At 34.4% G+C, this 25,203-nt stretch overlaps 2 protein-coding genes across 4 annotated transcripts; both read right to left on the bottom strand.

Moving 5' to 3' along the window:
- Positions 1–1,952: 1,952 nt before the first annotated feature.
- Positions 1,953–9,964, bottom strand: LOC130625881 (slit homolog 3 protein-like). 3 transcript variants are annotated; one of them, XM_057440998.1, is made up of 2 exons: positions 9,593–9,964; positions 1,953–3,920 (listed from the first exon to the last, which is right to left on the bottom strand). In XM_057440998.1, exon 2 carries the CDS (start codon positions 3,762–3,764, stop codon positions 2,412–2,414), a length of 1,353 nt encoding a protein of 450 aa, XP_057296981.1. In that variant the 5' UTR covers positions 3,765–3,920; positions 9,593–9,964; the 3' UTR covers positions 1,953–2,411. The 3 variants fall into 3 exon arrangements, with proteins under 3 accessions (XP_057296981.1, XP_057296980.1, XP_057296979.1); XM_057440997.1 differs by lacking the exon at positions 9,593–9,964 and adding an exon at positions 5,723–5,986; XM_057440996.1 differs by lacking the exon at positions 9,593–9,964 and adding an exon at positions 4,587–5,192.
- A 5,871-nt stretch (positions 9,965–15,835) lies between these two features.
- On the bottom strand, positions 15,836–17,829 carry LOC130625631 (uncharacterized). Its single transcript, XM_057440730.1, has 4 exons — positions 17,703–17,829; positions 17,042–17,085; positions 16,403–16,510; positions 15,836–15,985 (listed from the first exon to the last, which is right to left on the bottom strand). The coding sequence occupies exons 1-4, from the start codon at positions 17,812–17,814 to the stop codon at positions 15,866–15,868; spliced, it is 384 nt and encodes a 127-aa protein (XP_057296713.1). The 5' UTR covers positions 17,815–17,829; the 3' UTR covers positions 15,836–15,865.
- Positions 17,830–25,203: the final 7,374 nt, after the last annotated feature.

Here is a 25,203-nt window from a genome sequence, read left to right as displayed (position 1 = left end):
TGCTGTGGCTGGCCTAAAATAATGATGTGTAATGTTTATCATATCTCCAAGGAAGCTAGAATGAAATTCATTATCGACTTTTAAGTACTTTTGGAAAAGAGAACTTGACTATGCATGTCCTAGCTATGTCATCTTTGTCGTCAACCCGTGGTAAATTTTATCAACGTCTTCAGTTTTAATTTAGACAAAATGACTAATGTTGTAGACTACAATCGTGAACAAAAATATTGAGACTAAGGCACTTTCTTACTCATTATCCAAATATGGACAAAGCAGTCAAACAGTCAATGCTTTGCAGCCGGTAGGCTGCAAAGTCGCTGCTTGTGCACACAAGTAGACCAGGCAGAGAGCGTTAAAAAGTTCCTAGTCACATTCTTTAGCACGCCCGCACACCGAAATAATTCACGTCGGGGACCACGAAGGCCCCGAAATTCGTGATTAATGGCCTTGCTGAAGTCAGCAACAATTAGCACATTTTAAGAAATTTGTATTTACCAAATAACCAAAGATCCCTAAGTCCACTCTGAACATTGACAAGTAAACATTGACAAGTTTAAGATGTGTGAATCTGATATAGAATGAGCCTACGAAATTACTTGACGTGGCGAACTGCGAAATTCGTTGTCTTGTCCCAACATATTGTGACCATGATTGTAGTTGATTGCCTGTGAATATATCCACGGGTTGGCCTGTCCTTTATGTACCGCATTTTGCATCTCATGCTACTTGCGGTACCATTTTGCGCAGAGACAGACAAACGACGGCTGTTATTATAAAGAGGTATATGTCCAAAGCTTATCACCATTTAGTGGTTTCTAGTGTAAATTCTCCCTGGCACTGAAAATTATTCCAAATGAAAATCATTTTCCCTGTTTACATTAGTTTCCAATATTTCAACATGTAAACAAAATATTGAGAGACTGGAAACGCATTTTAGTTGTTTTCTAGCAGGCTATTAATTTTCGATCAGACATTTTTAAGTGCTCGTTGTGGGGAAGCTTTCAAAGAAAGTGATAGCATTTTTGACATTGTATTGACGTCAATGGTATTCAGGTTGCTATAATAACATGGATGATCGCATTTTTATGAGATTCTGTGCTAATATCAGTATTGCTTCATTGTTTCTTTGTGGACCTTTGTTTCGACGTAAAATCTTTGACGCAAATGTAGTTTGGGTTTGGGTTTGTGTTTCCAATCTTTATTTTCAACTTTTCTCGAAACACACTCAAGCAAGTCTTTTTCCCAACACATGACAAAGTATAAATCTTGTGTCGTTCTCACAAAAAAAGAAAGCAAAAAGCTGATGCAAACATTTGCAACAAATCTTACAGCCAATCAGATTTTTTTTCTAAGGATAACGTTCCCATTAAAGAAGTTATTTATTTGGTTTATTGTATAAATCCAGACGCTTTATGACGCAAAAAAAGATCGCTAACACAAAGAAAAGTTCTAAACGCCACTGGGAACCAAGTTGTAGATGATTCAAAAAGCCACAAAAATGTCATCAACATGTCTTTTCTTTTTATTCGCACTTTTATTAAAAAGTATTTCTTGCAAATTTAATTTACTAAAATTCTCTGAAACTTGCAAAACAAGTTTTGCTTGATTATTCAAACAGAAATACATTCACAAATTGTTTTCAGCAAAAAATCTACAGTAGTTTAATTTTTCGAGATGCGGAATGCCTGATGTTAATAGTCCCTGTGTAAACTTTAGTAATTCAATCAGGGCTAAGCGAGACAAGTTTTAATTAGATTAACGAACTAACGAAGATAAGTCTGTTTTTACACAAGTGCATCATGGGATTATTAGCAGTTATTTCAACCGTCTTTAATAAATAATTTTTTAGAATGTCGACAGTAGTTCTTAGCAATTTCGCTTTTTGAAGATAGAGGCCTGGGATCAGCATTTTTTTGAGTTGCTTTTTTATTTAAGAAAATAACGATGCAATCTTTGACATTGTTTCTTTTTCTCTAATATTTATAAATTCGAAAATATAATAATCATAATTATATACAACAAACAAACAAACAAACAATATACAATCTACAAAACAAGATAGTCACGTGACTCTTTTAACGAGTCACTATAAATGCGAACAATTTTGGCCTGCATTTTGAAAACATCACAATTTTTCAAGATTTAAGAGCAATTACACATGTCGTGTTTTTAATAACAAGCTATTAATGCAACGTTTTTTCGGTAGTTGATAAACATTTTAGCAACGGAATGACTTTATAAAAAATGGGGTTTGGTTTTTCGCCTAAATTTTTTGACCAATCACATGCTCTTATTTTTGCCAGTAGTAATTCCTAAGATTCCAGCTTTAAGCATAACGTTTTTTTTTTTAAATATATATATATATATATATATAGAGAGAGAGGTAAATTTTATATTATAAGAAAATACTTTTATACAGGAACAGCTCCTTTTAAAATCATATTTTTCACATCAAACGGGAATTCTTCATCTTCCTGCTGCTGGCATAATGATTTGGCTAATTTAGCGTTCGTTTCATTTCGTATGTTCAATAAAAGTTTCCGACTTTTTTCATGTTCATATTTCTTCTGTAATTTCCAATCATTATACCTTCTCAAGCCAAAATACGCAACGAAACATAGAATGACAATGAATTCGAGCGCACACATGGCGTATAAAATCATAAGTTTTTGATGGTCATCTCTGTTGTGGACCTTCTTCTTCACGACGATGTATTCTGTCCTGTTGATAATTTTCTGTTTTAAAGGGATAGTGCTTCCGCCGTCAACAGTCTTAATGACAGGAACTTCTACAATCTTTGTGATATACTTTATCTCAGCTCGACATATACTTACTTCGCAAGATTTCCCCTTAAACTTCTCCGGGCATGCGCAGTTAAATGCTGTTTTGTTTCCAGAGCAGTGTCCGCCATTTTTGCACGGCTGTAAATCACATAAAGTACACTGCATATCGTTATGAGCCTGCATGACATGTTTGTTCAACATGTAATATGGCGTCGTACAATACCCCCATACTTTATTTCTCAAGTTCTGCAAGCGGACTGCATAATTCATCGCATGCTCGCAATGACAATCCAGGGGGTTATCTAAAAGAATCATTTTTCCAGATATTTTAAAACCTTTGAAAGCATTTACTGGTATTGTTGTTAATTTATTGCTGGACAATAGCAAGCGATTCATGGTTAGATTCTGGAAGGCTTTCTCACCAATGCGAGCCAGTTCGTTACCGGTAAGAAACAAATCACGCAACCATTTTAACGGAGTAAACACCCCGTCGGGTACCTCTTTTATTTCGTTTCCGGACAACCGAATGATCTGTATAAAGTACAAATCGTTAAACACGCCGGGGGTTAATTCTTGTATTTTGTTGTCCTTGATTTCCAAACGACGAAGGTTGTTAAGACCGTTAAATATTTCCGAACGAAGCGACGTTAATAGATTGTTATTCAATATTAAGCTCTTCAAATTGCTGAAGCCATTAAAAAGATTATCGGGTAAAGATGTTAATCTGTTATTAGTGATTCTTAATGCTAATAAATGTTTGAAATTTCTTAGACTATACTGTGATAACTCGCTGAGTTCATTGTCATCCAGAACGACTTCGGTTATGTTTGATGGTATGACTAATGCTTTTAATACATCCTTCGTAAGTGTCACACGTTCACAAGTCATTTTCTTTCCGTTACAATGACACTGTTGTGGACATGTGTGAACAATCCCATGCACAGCAAATAATAAAAATAAAGCGTAGTATACTTTAGCCATTTTTTTGAACGCTGTTACAGCTGCTGGTCGGTTTAAAGTTCGGTTTATACTAGCTATAAAACGTTTTGAAACTGTTCTTCGATTTTTGCAATATTTATCTTTGTCAGGAACTTCTTTTTTTTTGCAATGTTCTCAGAGTACTTCAATAATTTTGATCTAGAATGAAATAAAAGATAAGTTACTATCAACATTTTACAGTCCTGTTTAACCTAGGTTTAACAGATTCAACTAAAACTTGGAATTTTTGTAAACACGGCACGCCATCACGTTTAGTGGGCAATCTCAGTATGGACTTATCATTTGGTATTTTTAATTCTTTACAATATATCGAGAGACCACGTGTTTTTTTGTATGGTGAATATAAGTGATTAAAAATTAAAAAAAAATAAATTTCAAAGTCTGTGTGATGTGTGAGAATATTGGGCAAATTTTGCATGCTATGTTGAAGTTGAAAAGCAAATGGGATTGTTATAACGATGTGGTATAATAATATAAGAATTAAAAGTTTAAATTTAATATGTATTATATTTATATATACATGTTTTTTTTATATAACAATAAATATTATTAAGTACAAATCCAAAATATTCCAGAGCGATCTTGATTATTCAAATAAAAACTACATAATTCTAGAAACTTTAAATTACTCGCATAAAGTATTTTCAAGTTCCTAACAAGAAACTCAATGTTATATAAACTTTAGAGATAGAGAAAGTGTTTTATTTATGTAATATATCTACATAGAAGTAACTTTATAGAAAAATAATGTTATATAAATAAATTAAAAACATTACATCAAATACATGCACGAAAAAAAAGTACCTTTTATGAGTCAATGATTTCCTACGTGCGTTCACTTCTGCGTTAGAAATATAATGATAACCTATTTCATCGCCTTGTTTATACTTGTATTTAGAAGATCTATTGTTTTAAACACTCCATTAACAGTTTGTGGTAACTGATCATTAATTACATCTTCTTTAATACGTTCTTTAACATTAAAGGAAACCCATTAGTGGGTGATTACAGCTATAATTTAAATGATTAATTATGAAAAATTAACCCATCAATCCGCATGTTATGATTAACGAGAAGAGAAAGAAAAATCCCTATTATCTAATTCTGTTTTTAAAATATTCGTTTGTGTTGTTTGGGAGAATTCTTCGGTTTCTTTTAACTTTATACAAACGTTATCACGTGAAAGTTTTCTTGTTTAACACCTGGATCTAAAATTTCATGATATGATTTCGTGAGAGATAAAGAAATAGTTGGTTTGGATTAATAAGGCAAATGCTATTGACTTGATTAATATTGTCTTTTTCTTCTTTTCTTAATGTATTGAAACGTATTATATATTTATCGCGTACTTAAATATAAAGTGAAATAAGTCACATTTTTGTTAAAACAGAATATCACGAGAAAAAATAGTTCTCTTGTGAGCTGGCATCCATCATCTTAGATTATGTTTCAATAATTCAATTCGCATTCTATCAAATCATCATTGAAGTATTCCATGCCAACATATTCAGTTTTCAGTACAATATCTGTCTGGTAATAAAATTGATGGTATTATATATTTGTTTGTGTAGGTAGCCACGAGTTGAAGTGTCTGTAAATCTTTGAATCAAAAAAGTCTTTTAAAATGTATTTACTAAAGTAATTGCAGCCTTTAAGATTTGTTTTCGCTTTCAACAGTATTTGATCAGTTTTAAAAATCTGTTCGAATAACAAACACGAATAATAAAGCCCTTCACTGAACTGGCATAATTAATTTTATTTTACCAAACTGCCTTACAAAGTAAAGGATTTTTTTTAAAAAAAAAGCTAACGAAATAATTGTATGTATATTTTTACAATAAAGTAGGATTTCGATTTCAGTTCAATATAAATTTATAAATTAAGCCGCAACGAAAAAAAGTACTAACTAAGCTAACACTAAAAATTTAGATGTTTATTACCTTCTTTTCTCTATCAACGTGAATTAAAGTTTCTTCATGTAACTCACACCAATAAATGATGATGTATACGAGATATTAAAGTTTTTAAAAGTCAGTTAAAATTCTGATGACGAATAAGTTTAGTAGGAAGTCTCATGTAACGAAGCCATCTTAGCGAGTGAACGCCTGTGAAGTCGGATTCATGTTTTAAAACATCTTCCCAGTTTTAGCATAATAAGAGATTGCATTAAATTATTTTTCCTTTCTTCACAGATTTCCTCTTAGGGGAGATATATATTATTACCAAGTTTGTAAGAACAACCAAAATAACATTCCGGATTATTCATGTTTTAAATGGAACACAAAGTTTTAAACTCATTTTCCCGCGGAACACCTTGATGACGCGCGAAACATTCAAAAATTAAGAATAACTCCGGATACTTTTTTGTATGTATTGTTTGCTGTCTGAAATTTGATCCGGAAACGAGAACAGAGCCCAACCTCGACTTCGGAACAAAGATAATCCCACTTAATGGGGATTTTCATTAGAGCATATCCTTTTTATATTTATCTTAATTTTAGTTTGGATTAGCTTTTATTTAACTTAATCGAGGCACATTTAATTTGATAACTTTTAAACTTTTCTGGTCGACATTCTAATTGTGTTATCCGGGATGCTAAACTGTGCAGCCGCTGTTTTTTCTACCAAACAAAACAATGCAGTGTGAACTTATTTTTCGTTTCAACAACCACGCTCATTTTATAATAAACAACAATAATTTTTTGTTCAGCCTCGCTGCTGCTCAATTTGCCAGCAAACACAGGCTAATTTGTTGCTTGGTGAAAATCATTAAAAATAAGCCAAGCTCATGTTTGGTTGAATCAGATAAACAAAAAAACATTTTTTGTTGGATGTGAAGCGTGCAAGTCATTTTATATCGTTGATTAAGTGTTCCCCTTTAATTTTGCGACTTCGAATAAGGAGAGCCTGGAGTAGGAGAATAAATACTGTAAAAATACTAAAGACTCCACAAGGAATGTTCTACTTTCCCTTCAAATTTGAGCCTTGAATTGCTTGCAAGTTTTGTATTAAAAAAAGGTTATATAGTACACAAAGTTGTAGTATAGTGTATTCGGAGTAAACAACAAGATACAGGACCAAAGTCTTTTTGTTACACGAATCTCGCTACCGACTGTTTTCCTGAAATTACAACAACTATCACGATAAGAAATCAATGGTCAACTTCATGTCACAAAAATTTCTACATGATGGTAACTGAAAAAATAACTTTTCAAATGTGGAGAGTGCCAAGAGAACTCCATAAATAAATCAAACAAAATTTTGTCCAGAATGTCAGATCAGTTTAAAAGTTCAAGTGATAAAGGTGACACGTGTGATTTCCCAGCGTTACACAAGCACTCACATGTTTGCGTGGGTTCAGAGCCCTCGCATGTTGTTTAAAATTTTTAATAAATGCTGATTCGCCATTAATATCAACAATGTATCCATTTTCTCATTAATGTTGCATTAAGTACCATCATGGAAATACCAAACATATTGTTGCAAAATCTATATGGTCATTCTGTCATTAAACGTATGACCGATGCAATAACAGGTGAAAACGTTGACGCAGCAGGATATGGGAAAAGTTCAGCAAAAAAAATGACATTTAACATTGATTGGTTCTTAATTGCATATTTACAGTTTTAATAATGGGCTAATAAAGAGAGATTTCAAAAAAAAAAACGAAAATGAATATATATATGAAAATAAGTTATGACTCATAGTTTTAATTTTTTTCTTAATATTTTATTTCTTTGAATTATTGATTTTTAATATATTCTTTATGTTTATTAATTGATAGAAGGAGGTCCTCTTTTCGTCTGAAGAAAGTATTTTCAGAGCCCTTCATTATTTTACAGATCAACGTGCACGTATTTTTGTAAGTGTTAACGAGACGGGTTGTGCTTTTAGAATATACTCTTTATGTCTTTGAGTTTAGAAGTGCTGTCAAAAACTTCGTGCAACTTTTACTTGATTATGTCTCTTTTCCTTAGTAGATTTTATATTAATATATTTTCACTCTCTTCCCAGTAAGTTGATTGTTCACTGGATATGTTTTATTGATGTTCTTAAAATGATGGCGCACTAGCCACATGTCAGAAAGCAAAATTATTATTCACAAAGGATAGAGTCTTCAGTTACTACTGTTACTGCTACCAACGAGGGTACTGCTAAAGGGGGTCCAACCTCGTCCCCAGGGCATTTTGCCTTGTTGATAAAGTTGATAGCGACGTTGGCCACTTCGTAATAACGGCTTCCATTTAAGCTAAAGAAGCCTTAGGGACGAGAATAAAATTTGCTATCATCATAGTAAAAACTAAGACCTATTCTTGTAGCAAATCAATTCAATTTTTTAATGGCCAATAAATTTGCGGATATTATAAAAAAATGTTCTTCCTCTGTTACATATTCGCACAGTGAGTAAAAATATTTTTTTCAATCAATGACAATGTCCTCTTGTTTCTAATACCAAGATTGCATGATGTTGCAATTCGCAGACGTGATGAACTTCAGCAGGATGGGTTACACTCGATGACGTAATGACTTTGAATATACCGGGAAAATGGTAGCTTTTTGTGACCTCGGGACTACATGTTGCGAATCTGACATTGTAGACACGCCTTCTCCGCAACTTTATGTAATAAATACAAATATAATAGTACATCTTGAAAAGGTGCTAATACTTACAATATTAACATCTCATGAGATATTCTGCTAACATTACTTTTATGTTCCGCATTTTAATTTTTTTTGTCTTTCATTAATTAATTCAAAAATTAATATCGTTAAACACTTTAAAAGATTTTTCAGAAATTATGAACTCCTAAGCAACGAGAAAATAGCACGTATTTTCCCGGTCGAAATGTCATGTGGTACAATTTTTGGTTGAAAAAAAACACGGACCGTTCACGGTCAAACTCTCACAGGAGAAGCTTTAGTTATACAAGAATCTAAATTAAACTAAAGCTTAACTAGTAAAAACTCTCCTAGAAAACAAATACTCTATAAAAAATTCAGCCCCTATTTATAAAAGCGACTGCGTGAACGGCGTGTTTTCCCTCAAATCATAATGGCTACTCTAAAAAATACGGACCTTTAATTAGTTTAAAAGTATCACGTGACATTTGCCGACCAGGAGAATGAAAACATGAACATTTTTCTAATTTGAAGAAATACATACATACATAAAATAACAAAACCAGAATATATTAATTGCGTTAAATGGTCTTTTATTCACGACATTTTCAAGTTTCGATATATTCTCAAGAAAATCTAGAATTTCTGCTGTGATAAAGAACAACAGAAAATTTCAAGCCTTACTAAAATTGTACACGTTTGAAGCAAAAAAGAACAAAATTTGTGTGCCAAAATTTTTAATATGCGACAACTTTTAAACAACCTAAAGCTCTAACATAAAAAAAATTCTGCTTGAAATGACCAACAAGCTAGGCTCGATTAATCAAGCGGTGAAGGGCATGTCTCCATGGTTACGTACCAATTACAATTTGTATTTATAATTATAGTATAATTTAAAAGTTGTAATAATAATTAACAGAAAAATTAAATAGAGAAAAGTTTGTGTATATTGTGTGTATACTATTTTTTAAAACAGCCCTAATTTTACACCGGCCGTTTTAATGCCAGCCATTTTTGGCGTTACTTTGAACGCAAACTCTTTGTGGACAATTATCGCCACTCGGGGCGTATCAGGTATATTCACAGTGATAATTTGCATGATGAAAAAGGTGTTAATTACCGCCCACTTAGTAGTTATAAAAATTTATTTGAAGAAAATACAAAAAAGTACATTTCAACATAGACCTTACCGGATTTCCCTTCGATCTTCTTATGTGGTTGAAATTTTAAAATCTTGGACAATAATTTGTCAGTTTTTTAATCTCCTTCAACCCACAACAATTTGACTAACCCAAAATATTTTTATCCAATAATTAAATGTTGTTCAGCAGAGCCCATTTGAACTTCCGCCACGGATAAGTTTAATGAGTTAACTGACAGAACAATTAAACTTTAATTTATCGACACATGAAGATATTTCTATACAGAATATATCCAATAAACGAAAAAAACAACAACGAAATAAATAAGTATATAAATCAAAATCGTGCACAACTTTAAACAAGCACTTAAGAAGTATCTGCTTTTTACATCAAACACTTAAAACCAGCATTAACTACTGGTTAATTAAATACCCTACGATGGAGAACAATGGTGGAGAGTTGACTTATCAACACTTTCTCGTTACAAAGTATTAAAATGAGGCGGAGTCTTTAGCAAATACGATTATGTGTAATTGAAAGCACATCAAACGAGATGCATGGCACCCCATCGTTAGAAGAATAACTAAAATTTTTTAACTTATTTTAAATTAAATTCTTGTAATCCTGTTATGTTGCAGAAGTATGCAATTTTTTAACCAAACATTCTTTTAAAGGACCTTTGTAAATCTCGTTTTATCCCCGGAAAGTTCACCTCTTTGTCTCAGCATTTAATATGGTAGCTTTCACAGTTCCCTAAACGTGAACTGCTTTATGTAACAGGTGGCCGAACAGATAGACGTAAAAAGGGCACTGGAAACAAAGTTAGCCTTTCTCTGCTTTTATAAGAATTTGGATAAACACGTAATGCCAAGCTTTGCCCCAGCACTTTTTGCTGTCGCTAGAACTATCAGAATAGGCAGCGCCGTGGAGAAGCAAATAAATCTGGGGACGAGGTTGACGTAACGCTTAACAACAGTTCTGTACTTCATTGACAAAATATAAAAATTTGAATCGTGTAAAATACGATTTCACTGGATGCATAATTTGATAGATGTACAGTCATAAAATGAGTAACAGTAATCAATAAGCGATCACAGTATCCCACCGGAACATATCATGTCTTTTTTATCTATCCATCTATCGTGGCGTGTGTTTTGTCATATAAAGTGGTGACGTCAATCATATCCGTCTCCCATTGATTCATTTCGTGCTTTTCTCGAAAAAGTACAAAAAAAAACGATACAGTACTTCTACTTTCCCATGCAAATGTCATGTTGCTTTTTAAGAATGTGTAGTCAACCAAAGTTTTTTTAACTCGAATTTTAACTCGAACAATTGCGTATTCACGCTGATATTTGTTTCTGCAAAACAATTAGTATACCTTGGACATTTCCTGTTTCGCGTCTGCAAATTTCCTCAATCTTTCTTTTATTTGGCTTAATGTTTTTTTGTCACAGGAATATAATAAGAATATTCTGCAGGCGGCTGTTTCAAAATGATATAATGCAATAAATTTCCTCTTTCAGGGAGTTAATTACTTACTAGGTGATTTAACGCTTGCTAGTTTTTGGCGCGAAAATATTCTGGTAAGTAAAACATGGTGCATCCTGGGATTCTATTGATACAATAAAACGGCTGCAAGAAAATTCGTCCACATTTGATTATACGCACGTATTATAGATACACTTTCTGTCCATAAAAAAATTTACAAAACCTATTTAGTGACGTTTATTCATTCTCCGCCATGATGGGAGGTGTAAACACATTTTTACTCACGCGTGTATTGTACTATCCATACTAGCTTGTGGTTTGATAGTGTTGTATGGTTTTGAGACGAAAATTTTTGTGGTAAACATCTCTTTTACTTTAATATTTACAAAACTTTGTCACACACACTGTCTTCCGCATGTTTTACCCCACTATTTGTGGCATTTCGTCCGTTTTTTTTCTTTCACGTTTATTATTATTTTTAAAGATGGCAGCTTTTTTAAGAAAAGATTTTCAGGTTTGCACTTAATCTAGAAATGCAACCAGCCTTTTATGCTTTTTTTTTACAAAAATGACAAATGATAATAAAACTTGTAAATTGTTCTTACTTATTATTTTTCTTTACTAATGTGCATTAAATTAATTTCATTTTCATTTCCGAATACAATTCCAACAATTAAAGGTTTAGCTTAAGTTATTTTATATTCTCTGAAAACAGATTTAATCTCAAACAATGAAAATATTGATTTGGTGAAAAATGTTCTTCGTAAAACCGTACACACGGCTCACTAAACCGGCGGAACACCTTTTTCTTCAGAGATACGAAGACAAGTTTTGTCTTTTCTAACACAGAAGTCCTTTGTCTAGATATATTGGGCGTCCACTTTCATAACAAATTCGTCAACCCCCTGATAGATAAAAAGTGTTGTTTGCTTTCCTGACATTGTTATCCAATACAACCATGCCCGTCCCCAGGGTTTGTTGCCTATGCCAAAGCTGCTAGCGCTTACAATCATGCCGTCCCCAGGGTTAGTTGCCTATGCCAAAGCTGCTAGCGCTTACAACCATCCCCGTCCCCAGGGTTAGTTGCCTATGCCAAAGCTGCTAGCGCTTACAATCATCCCCGTCCCCAGGGTTAGTTGCCTATGCCAAAGCTGCTAGCGCTTACAATCATGCCGTCCCCAGGGTTAGTTGCCTATGCCAAAGCTGCTAGCGCTTACAATCATGCCCGTCCCCAGGGTTAGTTGCCTATGCCAAAGCTGCTAGCGCTTACAATCATGCCGTCCCCAGGGTTTGTTGCCTATGCCAAAGCTGCTAGCGCTTACAACCATGCCCGTCCCCAGGGTTAGTTGCCTATGCCAAAGCTGCTAGCGCTTACAATCATGCCGTCCCCAGGGTTAGTTGCCTATGCCAAAGCTGCTAGCGCTTACAATCATGCCGTCCCCAGGGTTTGTTGCCTATGCCAAAGCTGCTAGCGCTTACAATCATGCCGTCCCCAGGGTTTGTTGCCTATGCCAAAGCTGCTAGCGCTTACAACCATGCCCGTCTCCAGGGTTTGTTGCCTATGCCAAAGCTGCTAGCGCTTACTTGACATGTCGCAAAGGCTAAACAACCACGAATAGTACAAATATATATAAAGTTAACTGGCAGCCCAATTTTTTATTCATTTATTTATTTAATTTAATTTCTATTTTAAGTTACTAATTTTCTAAAAAACTTTTAATCCCTAAAAATTGATTTTAGCTGTCATTTACTGATTGGGTATAAACTGTCCACTTATATAAAAGGAGAATGTGACCACCAATCAGGAAACATGATCAGAACTTCCATTGTTTACCTCACGTCTCATTAGCTAAATGGAAATCTGTGATATACAGGAGCAAATATTATTCTTCATGCTATCAACAATTAGCAGTTTCGAAATCAACTCAGGTGATTAGGAAATAAACGAGTTCCCGTTAATCACATTTAAACATGGCTGTCCTGATGAGATGTACCGCTGACAAATTAAAAAAGTACGTTTGGTTAATTAACGTCAAATTAATGACATATTGATTAGATTTGCTGGGTAGAATATGACCAAGTATTGACGTATGACACAATGCGTGTTTTCAACGAAGTCAATAAAAGTCAAAACTCTTAAAAAAGCTGTGGGAGGATTAAAACGTGCGACTCCAATAAAAAATGATTTATTGTCGTAGAAGTTAATCTGATCAATTAGACTAGAATGAGGTATGTCTAAAAATATTTTAACGAGGACAACTACTTGAAAGCAGTGAGAAATCAATATTTTTAGACTAAATAAAATGGATTTAAAATAGTAAGGAGTTATTTTAGCTATATATATATTTTTTAACCCCAATAGTGAATTGCATACGGGAGACTGCTAAGAATTTTCAGGGACGCTTCCATTCTTTAATTACAACATTTAAAAGTTTGCAACCGATAAAAAAAACTATTACCTATTTTGATTGTAAAATAATGTAAACTAGTCAACAAATTGTAAAAACAAAAAGTATGATCGTGTCCCGCAGTCTAATAAAAAATTTCTAAAACTTGAACAATGCGGTTTTTTCTAAAGAAACTCTTTCATTGACTGGGTCTCGCAGTCTAATAAATTCTTAAATGTGGTTGTTTTTTGGCAACCGGAGTAAAGTCAATGATATGACAATACCACTGTAAACAGGATCCATAATGTGAAATTTGGAAATACATATACGGGGTTCGTACACAAATATTCTTTTATGCGAGCTGTGATTACGGTTGCCGAAAGCCCCATTATATGTTTTTTATATTTAGGCGAAGGGTGGCTCTCAACTCATATGCACGCTCTATCAGTTCCGCCTGCACACGGTCATTCCGTCTGCGCGTGCGCCAACTCTTAAAATCTCAAAACGCGAAAATACACCCTTATGAATATTTCTTCTTAGATACTTCAAGTCACATTCACTGTTGTTTTTATTGCTACCACGTTAAGATGCTTGTCTTTTCGAATGTTTTGTTTGGGCGTGGGTGTGCGCCCTGGCTATATTCACACCGCCCTTTAAGGATGATACTGAAATAACTTAGACCACCAGGCAAACGTTTAACCGCCTTTTTGCAGCCCCCTCCGAGGAAATCTTCTAGTGAATTTTTTGTTTTGTTTATAGTCTTTATACTTAAAGATATATATTTATGGTTCCAATCAAATGAAAATATTATAACTTTTGTTAACGTTTCTTAATCTTAAAAGAGATTCTCTGAAAAAAACCCAGAGCTCTCTCAAGTTCCATGAACATTCTTTAATTTTGCAGCTTATGCAAATTCCATCCGTCCTAAGTTGATTATTTCACAAGTTTTATATCTGAGTCATCTCTAAAAGTAGAAATGAGGTAATACAAAAGACATTTTATATCGGACCATATCCTACAGCCTATACACACTTTCTGGATTAAAACAATAAGTATATTGTTTAGAATAATGTAAAAATAAGAAAAATGAGCAGTTTGGTTAGAATTGGTTGATTTTCCTAAAGAAAAACATGTATGTCGATCTAAATCTTCTATGACAAAAAACTTTATTGGCGTTAGGAACCGGCAACTCACAAGTTGCACCAGTTCTAAATATAAGGATGAAATGCCACAGGTCTTGGCTCAGAGGTTTCTCTTTAAAGGGGAAAAAACTGTGAAAAACAACACACGACTAATGCTTCTATAAATAATCTATTATTAGCAAAAAAATATATTAGAGAGTATTATCCCCTCATAAAACAGTATTAAGATCGCTCATGATACTCATAAATCTTAAGTTACCCCTTTTTTGAATTAATCTGTTTTTAACATTACATCGACAGATAGCAGAACCTATAAATAGTCCTAATCATCCAGATGGTAGTAATTGTATCCAGACCCTTTTTAAGTATTGAGATGTAGCAGAAAGCAAAAAAAAGTTCATTCATCCGGAGGATGGAGATTTTTAGTTGTGCTAAATTCCTCAAGCTTTTCCAATTTTGTACAAAATTCCCAAGCTCAAACCTCGAACCCAGGTCTGTACGCGTACAAGTTACAGGCGTACAAGTTACAAAAAAGTTACAGGCGCTGTAAACGACGTTGCTTTATGCCAGCAACTTACAACTATATGCCAATTATAAGTTCTACCTCCTGCGAAAAACAAGTTAATTTCATATAAACGAACTTGGAAAGTTGTCCAGGAGTTCGTATATTTTTAAAAGCTAATAATTGGTTCTTAACAATTTGGATCAAGGTAGTGTAAAAAAGCTAGAAAAGCTCGACTTTAGGGTGGCTTGTCCATTCCAAGAAGAAATGGGTCCAGATGTAAAGAATACTTCTTCACATGTTAAAAAATTATCTGCGCAAAGACCCAGCTACCATTTTGAATAAATCCACGACCAAAAGAATATGTTTTTTTGCAAAATATATCTTTAAATTTTCTTTAAAATTACGAGGTCTGTGATTCAGTCCACAGTGTGGGCATGTTTAGCGAGGGGTTTATTTAGCTACGAAACAACCTATGGTGAGGGAAATTGGGTAGACACCACATTGATAACAGTGTTTTTACCACTAAACTGGCTACCTTGTAAATATTCAGAATAATATTGAAAATAAATAAAAATTCAGATTTGCAGTTAATCAAGTTGAATATTTTTTTAACATATCAACAGGGCTGGCACAGTTGGCCGATCTCAAGATCTTGGTAAATCCTTTACTAAGATATTCACTTATATAAAAACATCTTCTTATGTAATTTCCCTAAATTCTTTCGAACTGAGGGGAAAAAGAAAAGGAGAAGACAAATACTCAACTATTTGATAAATTTTTACATATATTTGCTTGTTTATTCAAAAAGTTTGTCCACACAAGTTTTCATACATGCTTCGTGATCAACGCGACACTGGATAAGATCTGGAGCAAGATTTCCTGTCTTGTGGAGACAATCTCTCGCCACTTTGTTGCACTAAATAAAAAAACAAAACAAAACATGATTAATACTTGTGGTTCAAAGGGAAAGAATTGTTGTGTACCAAAAATGTTGGGGGAAAAAAATAAGTCGGATTAGTTGTTATGCTGAAAAAAAAAATCTTATTAAGTGGAATATTATTAAGCCGGATTTTTTGGCGGGGAAGGGAAAGGGGAGGTGGTGGTTAGAACGTGAAACTTGTCCAGTGGTTAGCCACTCTCAATTTGACGTCATAAATAGAAGGCGGTAATTTTTCCTAAATTTCATTCTTACGAAATATTCAAGTTACATATAAAAAATTTGATACAAGACAAAAGTTAAAAAAATGTCACGAAAGGCCAAAGAACATAAAGCATTTAAATGGAATATGTTAGGGGCCATCATACCAGTATCAACTTCAAAAGGTTTACTTACAGCGACTGGGCATGGTCCAGCTACACAGGTGTCAAATGTTTTCAAACACTTCGATCGTGCATGGTGAGAATTGGTTAATTTTCTGCAGCTGGTGAAATTACGATAGCACTAAAAAAATAAAAAGGAAATAATAAATTGCACAATTCTTCGATTTTTTGGTACTGGCCTCTTAGCCAATCACCTTATCCTAACAGAACCGTTCGAAACATGCTTTCTTTTTGTTGCGGAGATTTGTTTCTAGTTGACTTCAATCAGTATACGTTTGGGAGTTCCCACCGTTGTGTTGGACACTGATATAAGTAAAATTAGCCTAGCATGTGCGTTGCTTGAAATCGTGCAACAATACTGCTGCTTTTCGCTAAAGAGAACTTTTAACCTAACTTTTGAATTTTTTAAATTGACAACTACCCTGAACTGTTTCTACGTCACACGAGTAAAAAAAGCACCGAAGCTATACAATACAAATAATGTTTCGGCCTAACACTAATGTACCAAGATACCACCATCAAAACATTTGTAAGTCAAATCAGTCAACATCGTCCCAAGGTCATCTTATATCTTTTCCTTTATCTTGATGGCGATACAATGTTAGTGGCCCTGGGAACGAAGCTGTAATACATTGAATAAATCGAGACTTACATCTGCTGCTTCTTTTGTGTTCAAACATTCTGGTCCAGCATCAGCTAAATTAGAAAACATTGGGAGTTTATAGCCTTGTGACACCAAAATTGTTATTTTAAACAAGCGAAAAAATAAACAACTTTTTTTTCAGTGATTCGGCTTTACAGTATATTTGAAAATTGAAAATAGATATGATAACACAAATGGCATTTCATAAAATTACTCGACAATAAATCAGACAGTACACGTAACTTAAAAAAAGTCCACTTTGCTTAGCCTCACTTTTTTAACCTTTTCTCAAATATGCATGTTATACTTTTACGAAAAAAGGGTAGGGCAAATGATAAGAATTGAAACCATTGTCAAAGAAAAGCGGAAAGCGTGACAACCATGGTAAGGATTGAGTATCAACAGAAATGAATGCGAAACTGTAGAAAATATAACAGGAGACTGGTAACAACAACATTAAAATTATACTAGCAATCGTAGATATATTAAAACTATTCCCTAATGGCGTAAACTCAACCTCGTTTCTAGGGCTTTTTTCTCTCGTCTTGAACGGCTAAATTGTCAGAATAAGAAAAAGGTCCTAGGAACAAGATTGGCTACCATTACGTTTCTATGACGTTGCTTTAAAAATAGAAACAAATCAATAACACGGCAAAAAACGGTAACTTACCGACCGCATATACAACACAAGCGAACAAAATTAAAAGTTTCATTATGATATGTAATGTAAGTGACGTTGTGAAGGAACAGCACAAGGAAGAGATCGTGCTCGGTGCTTCCATATATAGTATCAGAAAGGTTAAATATGGACACAGCTGTCTACTGTACCAACATTGAGTTGGAACTTTGACACAACTGAGGAAACAAAAAGAAAGTAGTTTTATTAAGTATGTTTGTGTAAGATGAGAAATTTTATCAAGAAAAGCATGTAAAAAGATGTAAAACACACTAAGTTAACATAATCTTATGAGTGTTTCACTGTTTGACTACGTTAACTTCGAACTCAGCGTTTTTCTTTATTCCCCTTCAGAATACCATTGACAAGTAAATAACCTGGGACGAGGTTGCACTTTATTTAATTTTTCATTATTTTCTTCCTCCAGCTTGAAAAGGCCCGGAACTTAAGTTGATGATTAGATTTATATTTCGGGTCAAGTTGTTTTGTGTTTTAACTTACAAAATTTCCCAATGTTGACGTGGTACAACGAGATCCAAGCATTAACTTCAAATCTGAAAAATTAAAAATGCCCGTTTAACAATCTGAACGTGATGTTGGGTTGAAACTTCCTCCAACCGACTCGCTTTGAGCACTCTGAATTAATATCCAGCCCTTCGTTAACCTTTAGAACGGATTATAGAAATATCTGGGCTAAAAACACCTTTGTAGTTAACGCGCCATATTTTCTCATGACTAAGGTTGTTATGAAAAGTGCTCCCCATGTTTTAGAAAAGTTATGGGAAGCTAATTTTTCTTCTAATACATCTACTGTAGGACTGTACTGATAACCAAAGAAGACAGAGAAGAAGAGCAAAGCTATATTTACATTATAGCAAAATATAACTAAGATCGATGATTTTTTTTTCACCTGAAAGCCTTAATAAACAAAAAACATCTTTAAAATTTCCTTAAATTCATATACGCTAGTGTGTTCTCATCTACATTGGCTTTCTCTCACACACTACTTAGTTAATCTAGAACAAATGTTTTGTATCTTACCAATTTTCTTTCCCTATTAACTATACAAAGCAAGCCTAAAAAAACCCATCAAAAATCAGTGTGCTTGATTTTATGCGAACATATAATGGTTTCCATTCTCGTCCCTAGAGCCCTTTGAAATAAACCTCGAAAGAAATTTACTTTCGAGGTTCATCTCAAAGAGCTCCAGAGAATGAATTGGTTGTAATTCTGAAACTAAGGACAGGAACGGTAAATGCAGCTGGCGAATCTTAACTTCAAACACGTGTGTGTATTTTAAAGTGTTTTCAGATTCTGAAAATGTTTACACCAAGTTGTCCACAAAATCCATTTATGCCAAAAAAATGTTTTGATCCCATAGACTATTTACATATTCAGGAAAAAGAGAAGCTTATTTAACAAGGTTAATGACGCTAAACTTGCAGAAGGACGAATACAATTTAAGGACACTATTCAAACATGTATTCAATATATTTAGTTTTTCTAAAAAGTTCTTTTTAAAAAAAAAAATAAAAAAATTATTGGATATGAAAGCAAATTATTTTGCTTTAATTTTAACAGCCGTCAAACCCTTTTGAATTTGGCCACATGCGCTCTAGATTTTCCACACAACCCTATCAAAGATCTTTCTATACAAGATCAGCATTGGGCTTGCAACTACCGTCAATAACAAAACAACGGTAGACTCTGAACACGTTAAACAAGTTTAAATACATTTAGGAACTTGGCAAGTCAAGAAGTCCCTAAAACATTAAGGATTAATGTCCTAGAGAATGTGAGCGCGCTAAAGACCGCAATGACCATGAGTACTTTAAAGAATGTGAGCGCGCTAAAGACCGCGATGACCACGAGTATTTTAGGGACTGTGTGTGCGCTAAATCGTCACAAATAATCTGAGTACTTGAGAGACTCAAAGGACTGAGTGTGCAAATGACTGCGAAGATTTTGAGTGCCAGAAGGACACAGTAACGATATAAATGCGGTAACGGAATTTTGAATGGTACAGAATATATTGATACAGTTTGACCAACATAGATTAAGGAGCGGGGCCGGTTATCCTAACGAGTGTTTAAAATTACTAACGGGTATTAGTAAATGAGATTGGTGAAGTTAAAGCTTGGTTCACATCTAATTTTCAGCGCCTAATTTTTTAGCGTTTTGACTAAAAATGGATAAAGATAAACTGATTTGACTACCAATCTTTTGGTATAACATTAAGTCATAGAGGGGGTGAAAGAGAAGTAAGAGGGAGCCGTTGGATTGAATTCTCCAACTTCCTGGTACAGATTTTAAATAGTTAAGAAGAAAAGACTTAATCGTCAGACAAAATCAATCTAACAGGACCCTAAGGTGCCCAAGTGTCTTTATTTGTAGGATATTTCATTATATCACGTTTTATAACCTTATAAGAGTCGTGTGCCAATAGTCCACACAGTGTTGTCCGTACCATGTTGTCGTAATGTAAAAAAATTAACCTACATTTGCCAGAGTTGGATTTCATCGTCAACTGTGAAAACATCAATCCATTATAAATGTTCACTGCTCTGTTTAAAGTGCGGCCAGTTTCATAATTGTTTATTTCTTGAAATTTCTTGGCGTTTATAGTTGGGCTGTGAATATCGAAAATATGTTTAGCATGTTCTCTATGTTTCCTGTCACTGTTTATAAACAAATAAAGAGGGAAGTATGGTCTTGTAGCTGAAATAAGAATTTACTCATGGTGCAAGTCACAAAAATAAAGCGGCGCACAAACCCCAGGCTACAAGTCACAAAGATAAAGCGGCGCACAAACCCCAGGGTACAAGTCACAAATTTGAAGCTGCGCACAGACTGTTTTAATAATCACTGTTGTCAAAAACAATTTTACAGCGAAATTATTAATTTTTTTCCTGCTATTCTGCTGCAACGTGAATGCTGTTATGCATTTTTAAAACGGAAAAAACTGCGTATGCTACACTTTGCCAACAAATTTGCATTTAAAAGCGTCAGGGACGTGCTTAAAAGCGAAGACTAAAAAACGTTTTTTACCCTTCTTTGATGGATCAGGAAAATGGCAGGGCGAAAATCGAGCAAACACTGCCTCGTTGAAACGCCCCAACTCTCGAGGACTATGTAAAAATTGACCCTTTTTGGCTTGTTTGCTTAGATAAGATGGTCCAGGAATGGAAGTTTGAATTTCCGTATTAATACCGTTATCGTTAATTAACATTTGCATAACTTTTTATCTCGGAAACTATTGAACTACATGGTTGGAAAAAATAATTGTGTAACTCCAACTAACTTACTAAATAAAGAATTTGTTGTGACTGCAAAACAGGCAAGTGTCAAAGGAGGAAGCAGATACTCTGTACAAAAAATTAGCTTGATACTACAATACGCAAAAGTTCCAAAAGATAACATGGAGAAACAGGAACGTATCACTCTGTATAAATTAAAAAGAATAGTAGTATTATGATCTCGCGAGCGGATTAAGGTCGAACAACGGTGATTTTAGGTAAAAAGGGTTATCAAGACACCTAAATGTTATGACCACATTGAAGACGGTTTATATGCACGCCTCAAACAAGATGCAACAGGAACTATCAATGTGATTTATCAAAATACGAATTAAAGATGACGAGCGTATGGTATCGTTTGATGCTACTTCATGTACACAAATGTACCGATGAAGGACACGTTATATATCATCAGAGAATTACTGTTAATTGTTGATAGGTATGATCACAGAACACGTCTTTCTATTTGTCTTACTTGTAAAAAATTCTCGAAGCACTGACAAGAACGTGGTATATATTTGACAGTAGTTTCTTTCCGCAAACTGACGGCGTGGCTTCCTTTGCAGGAGCTAAGATATATATGCAGCCCCACGATACTACATCTTTATCAACTACAGATCGCGCTTCCAGAGTTAGGAAAAAATATATGGATGACGTCTTCCTAATAATAGGACACATCTAAACACATTTTATGACCTATTAATAATTTACACCCGAAAGTTCAATTTACAATCAAATACGAGAAGAATAATACGCTTCCTTTCTTGGACACACAAGTGTCTCACAACAGTGGTAGCTAGATTCACAGCGTCAGTCCAGTATCCCGCAAACCAACTTACACTAATCAATTTCCAACTACACATCTAATCACAAAATGCTCTGCAAAGAAAGCGTAGTGTCCTCATTACTGTACAGAGCATTCAATGTATTTAGTGGAGAGAATGACCAAAAAATATAGATATCTCGCACAAACAAGCCTTACTTTCAAACAGGTACTTGAGACAAACCATTAAAAAGGAAAATCTGGAACAAAACTAAAAACTAATAGAAACGGTGACGGGGAGGATTCAGAAGTCGAACCAGTAATTACAGTGTGTCATGCATGCCAGAGATTACAAGTTCACAAAATAAAGCCAGTGTTTCAATCTAAAAACACGCTACGTAGTATACTTTTGCATCCGAAAAAATAAGTCTGATGCTATTTATGTCTGATGCTATTTATGTCGGTGAAACAAAACGAATGTTCAAATTAGACAAAAAAAGACCGTACGCAAGATTGATACAGACAGAAATAAAATTGCAGACCATACCTGGAAAAGTGATCATACTATAGACTGGATGGGATAATAAAAAGATAATAAACCGAGAGTCCAGCTGGAAAGCAAGAAAGGTGACAGAAACCATATAAAAATTTGTCCTTACAAGCGCTTCGCCATTGCCTAAACCTGCGCGGTATAAAACTCCATGATAAAATAGACAGAAATGTCAATATAAAAAGCATTTCCTATCAACTTCCAGAAATATGATTACTCGCACCTCTGTAATTTAGAAAAATTGCGGATTAGTTAGAGACAAACGTAACGAAAGTAAACTTGTAGGAAAAAAATAAGGAGCTTTTAATCAATCTATTGTTTCCATCCAAGTCCGTAAATAGTAATTATCTTATGATACGTATCAAAACGATACGTATCACCGCCAAGATGTCAGAGAAGATACAAGATACTCGGGGGGCGAGGTTGTCGATTATTTAATTGTCTCCTCAACTAATATAGTTTAATCATTGCTGACCGTTGACAGCTGTGCCTGTTAAAACGTAACCTAGAAGTGGCTTGTATAAATATTTGGAATAATAATATTAAAAAAAGAACTCGCTTGTTCTAACATCGGTTCCAGGGTTCTTCCACGCCTATGATATTCCGAAGGGACGGCTCCGTAATACAGGACTGTCCCTGTCAGAATATAACATAGCCGTAGAAGACCCCTCCCTGGGAACGAGAAAGCGCTTGGTCATGACATGATAATATTTTTTAACGATCTCTGTTGTTTTACATTTTTTTTGGCTGGCTCCGGAAGTTGCTTCGGTTTAGGATTTAAATCTCAAGATCGTATCATCAAGAAAAAAGTAAGCACTCCCCCTCGTCCCCAGGGTTTCTCTCATATCAAAAAGGCAAAAAACTCTGAGGTTGAAAAACACTCGAGCTTGTAAAATACGGAAATTTTGCAACATTTGATTGAGATTGGCCAAAGTTTTGTGTTGACTTTATAAAAAGCACGGATGTTGTATAATTTAGTCAACGAACAGTTTAATTGCACTTTAAGAATTCTGGGAGACACTCATTCCATTGAAAGTCAGATGACGATTTAAGTGTTCTAGGAGTCGCATGAAACACATCCTTTTATTCGGGTAACAAACTAAAGGGAAATTGGGTTGAACATACGTCATATATGGAGTGCCAACTGTTCGGTGCTTATTGAGCATGCGTGTGAATTCTCAAATCAAAACAAAGATGGTGGAACCAAGCTGTGTGATCCCGTACGACTTCCAGTTGTGTTATAGCAGGATGTGCTTGAACACGTCGTAAAAATGAGGGTTATTATGGTAGATTTCAACTCCCACAAAGTGTTCCTTTGATGTTTATAGTTTTTGTTTAGCATTTTTCTGTGCGGTATGTCACTAACCTTAACATGTGCTGCAAGCTAACCAGGAACTCCAAACAAAATGAAGTACTTACTCTCTAGCTCTAGCCTTTCTGCTAATATCAGCTTAACCTCTTCATGTTGACACATCTAGCTAGCTAGGTAGTTACCACAATTAAAAAGTAATTTTTTGTTACTTTATTGACATGTTTGTTTGCTAAAATTGGTTAAAACCCACAGCATTTATAGTTAGCTAAGTTTCGATGTTAGCCCCATTTCCCTCTCTTTGGTATGTCTTGTTGTATAAGACTAAGTTATGATGCATAGCTTTTTTAAAAACATCCTGTGGAAAATTAAGCCATTTTTCAGACATAACTGTGGCGCTTAATTTAGCAGCTACCACTTTCATAGCAACTCTTGGTGCAAGACCATATCAGCACAAATGCATCTTTTAGATCAGCCAGAGTCTTCTTTGTTGCTTGATTGGAGATGTTTTTTTGTGTGCCTAATGACTTGCTAAATAATTATGACTCAGATATCAAGATATAACATTCAGTTAGATGTATTGTCATGTTACATATACTAGTCGTTAACCCATGGAAAATCCACGGGTTCGCCCGTCCTTTTTTATACTGCATTGCGTGCTTCTCGCTATTGCGCAGCTAAGCTACCATTTTGCATGACAGACAGACAGACGTATACGGGTATTAATATGGATACAGGTAAACATAAATAGCTAAGCTATTGATTAAGCTATTTATGTTTACTTTTAAAGATAATCTTCGATGGAATTATTGCAACTTGACCTATTACGTAACTTAAGAGGCAGAATTGTTTTGGCTGGGGAGCAGTCACAATTGGATTATTTTGTTACTAGTGGATAAGGCCCTTGGAAAATCCACTTAGTCAGAGAAAAAATAACAAAATGCTTCATTTAAATTTTGATGACGTCAGCACTGTCCCATTCATATACTTAAAAAAACATTCTTAAGTTTTTTTTAACTCGTAACATCTATTGTGAGGAGCTTGAAACTCTGATCAAAATAACATATAAGATGTATAATTAACGAACAGATAAGGAGAATATATACGTTTAAGGGTTTTAAAATTTTGCAAAGACCCATCAAAGCACAAAATATTTTTTCAGAAGTTTGTATACCTGTTGCCGTAACGATCTTGAAACCCTGATCAAGAAAATGTATATATATGATTATGTACTTTTGACAAACGGTTGCAGAGATATTAAGGTTTGAAGATTTTTTGATGACATCATTAACCCGTCCATGCCAAAAGGGATTTGGGAACCCAGGTCCAGGAAACTTGCCTAAATTGGTCCTAGGTGGTCCCCAGTTACCCACGCGGTGAAAAATCATTGACATCATCATTTTGTTTACAAGTTATTTGGCCTCAAAGTTTTAGGTGCACTGTAATGACTTCTTTAATTTAATATATAGTATGTTGACGTTAAAGTAGTGTTACTGACGTCATGCCGTTACGTCAGAAAATTCACCATTTGAGACCTTTTTCGGCGATATCAAAGGAAAATGAACACATCTACTTTG

This window comes from Hydractinia symbiolongicarpus, chromosome 14, assembly GCF_029227915.1.
Source record: "Hydractinia symbiolongicarpus strain clone_291-10 chromosome 14, HSymV2.1, whole genome shotgun sequence".
Taxonomy (NCBI): domain Eukaryota; kingdom Metazoa; phylum Cnidaria; class Hydrozoa; order Anthoathecata; family Hydractiniidae; genus Hydractinia; species Hydractinia symbiolongicarpus.
The sequence above is the reverse complement of the archived record's forward strand: the minus strand, read 5'-3'. Positions and strand labels throughout refer to the sequence as shown.

Excerpts from the sequence above, each read along its gene's own strand:
- LOC130625631 (XM_057440730.1), bottom strand. The coding sequence starts at position 17,814 with ATGGAAGCACCGAGCACGATCTCTTCCTTGTGCTGTTCCTTCACAACG. Across the intron at positions 17,086-17,702 it reads TTGTGTTGTATATGCGGTCG|CTGATGCTGGACCAGAATGT; the intron begins GTAAGTTACCGT and ends TTTCTAATTTAG. Across the intron at positions 16,511-17,041 it reads ACACAAAAGAAGCAGCAGAT|TGCTATCGTAATTTCACCAG; the intron begins GTAAGTCTCGAT and ends TTATTTTTTTAG.
- LOC130625881 (XM_057440998.1), bottom strand. The coding sequence starts at position 3,764 with ATGGCTAAAGTATACTACGCTTTATTTTTATTATTTGCTGTGCATGGG.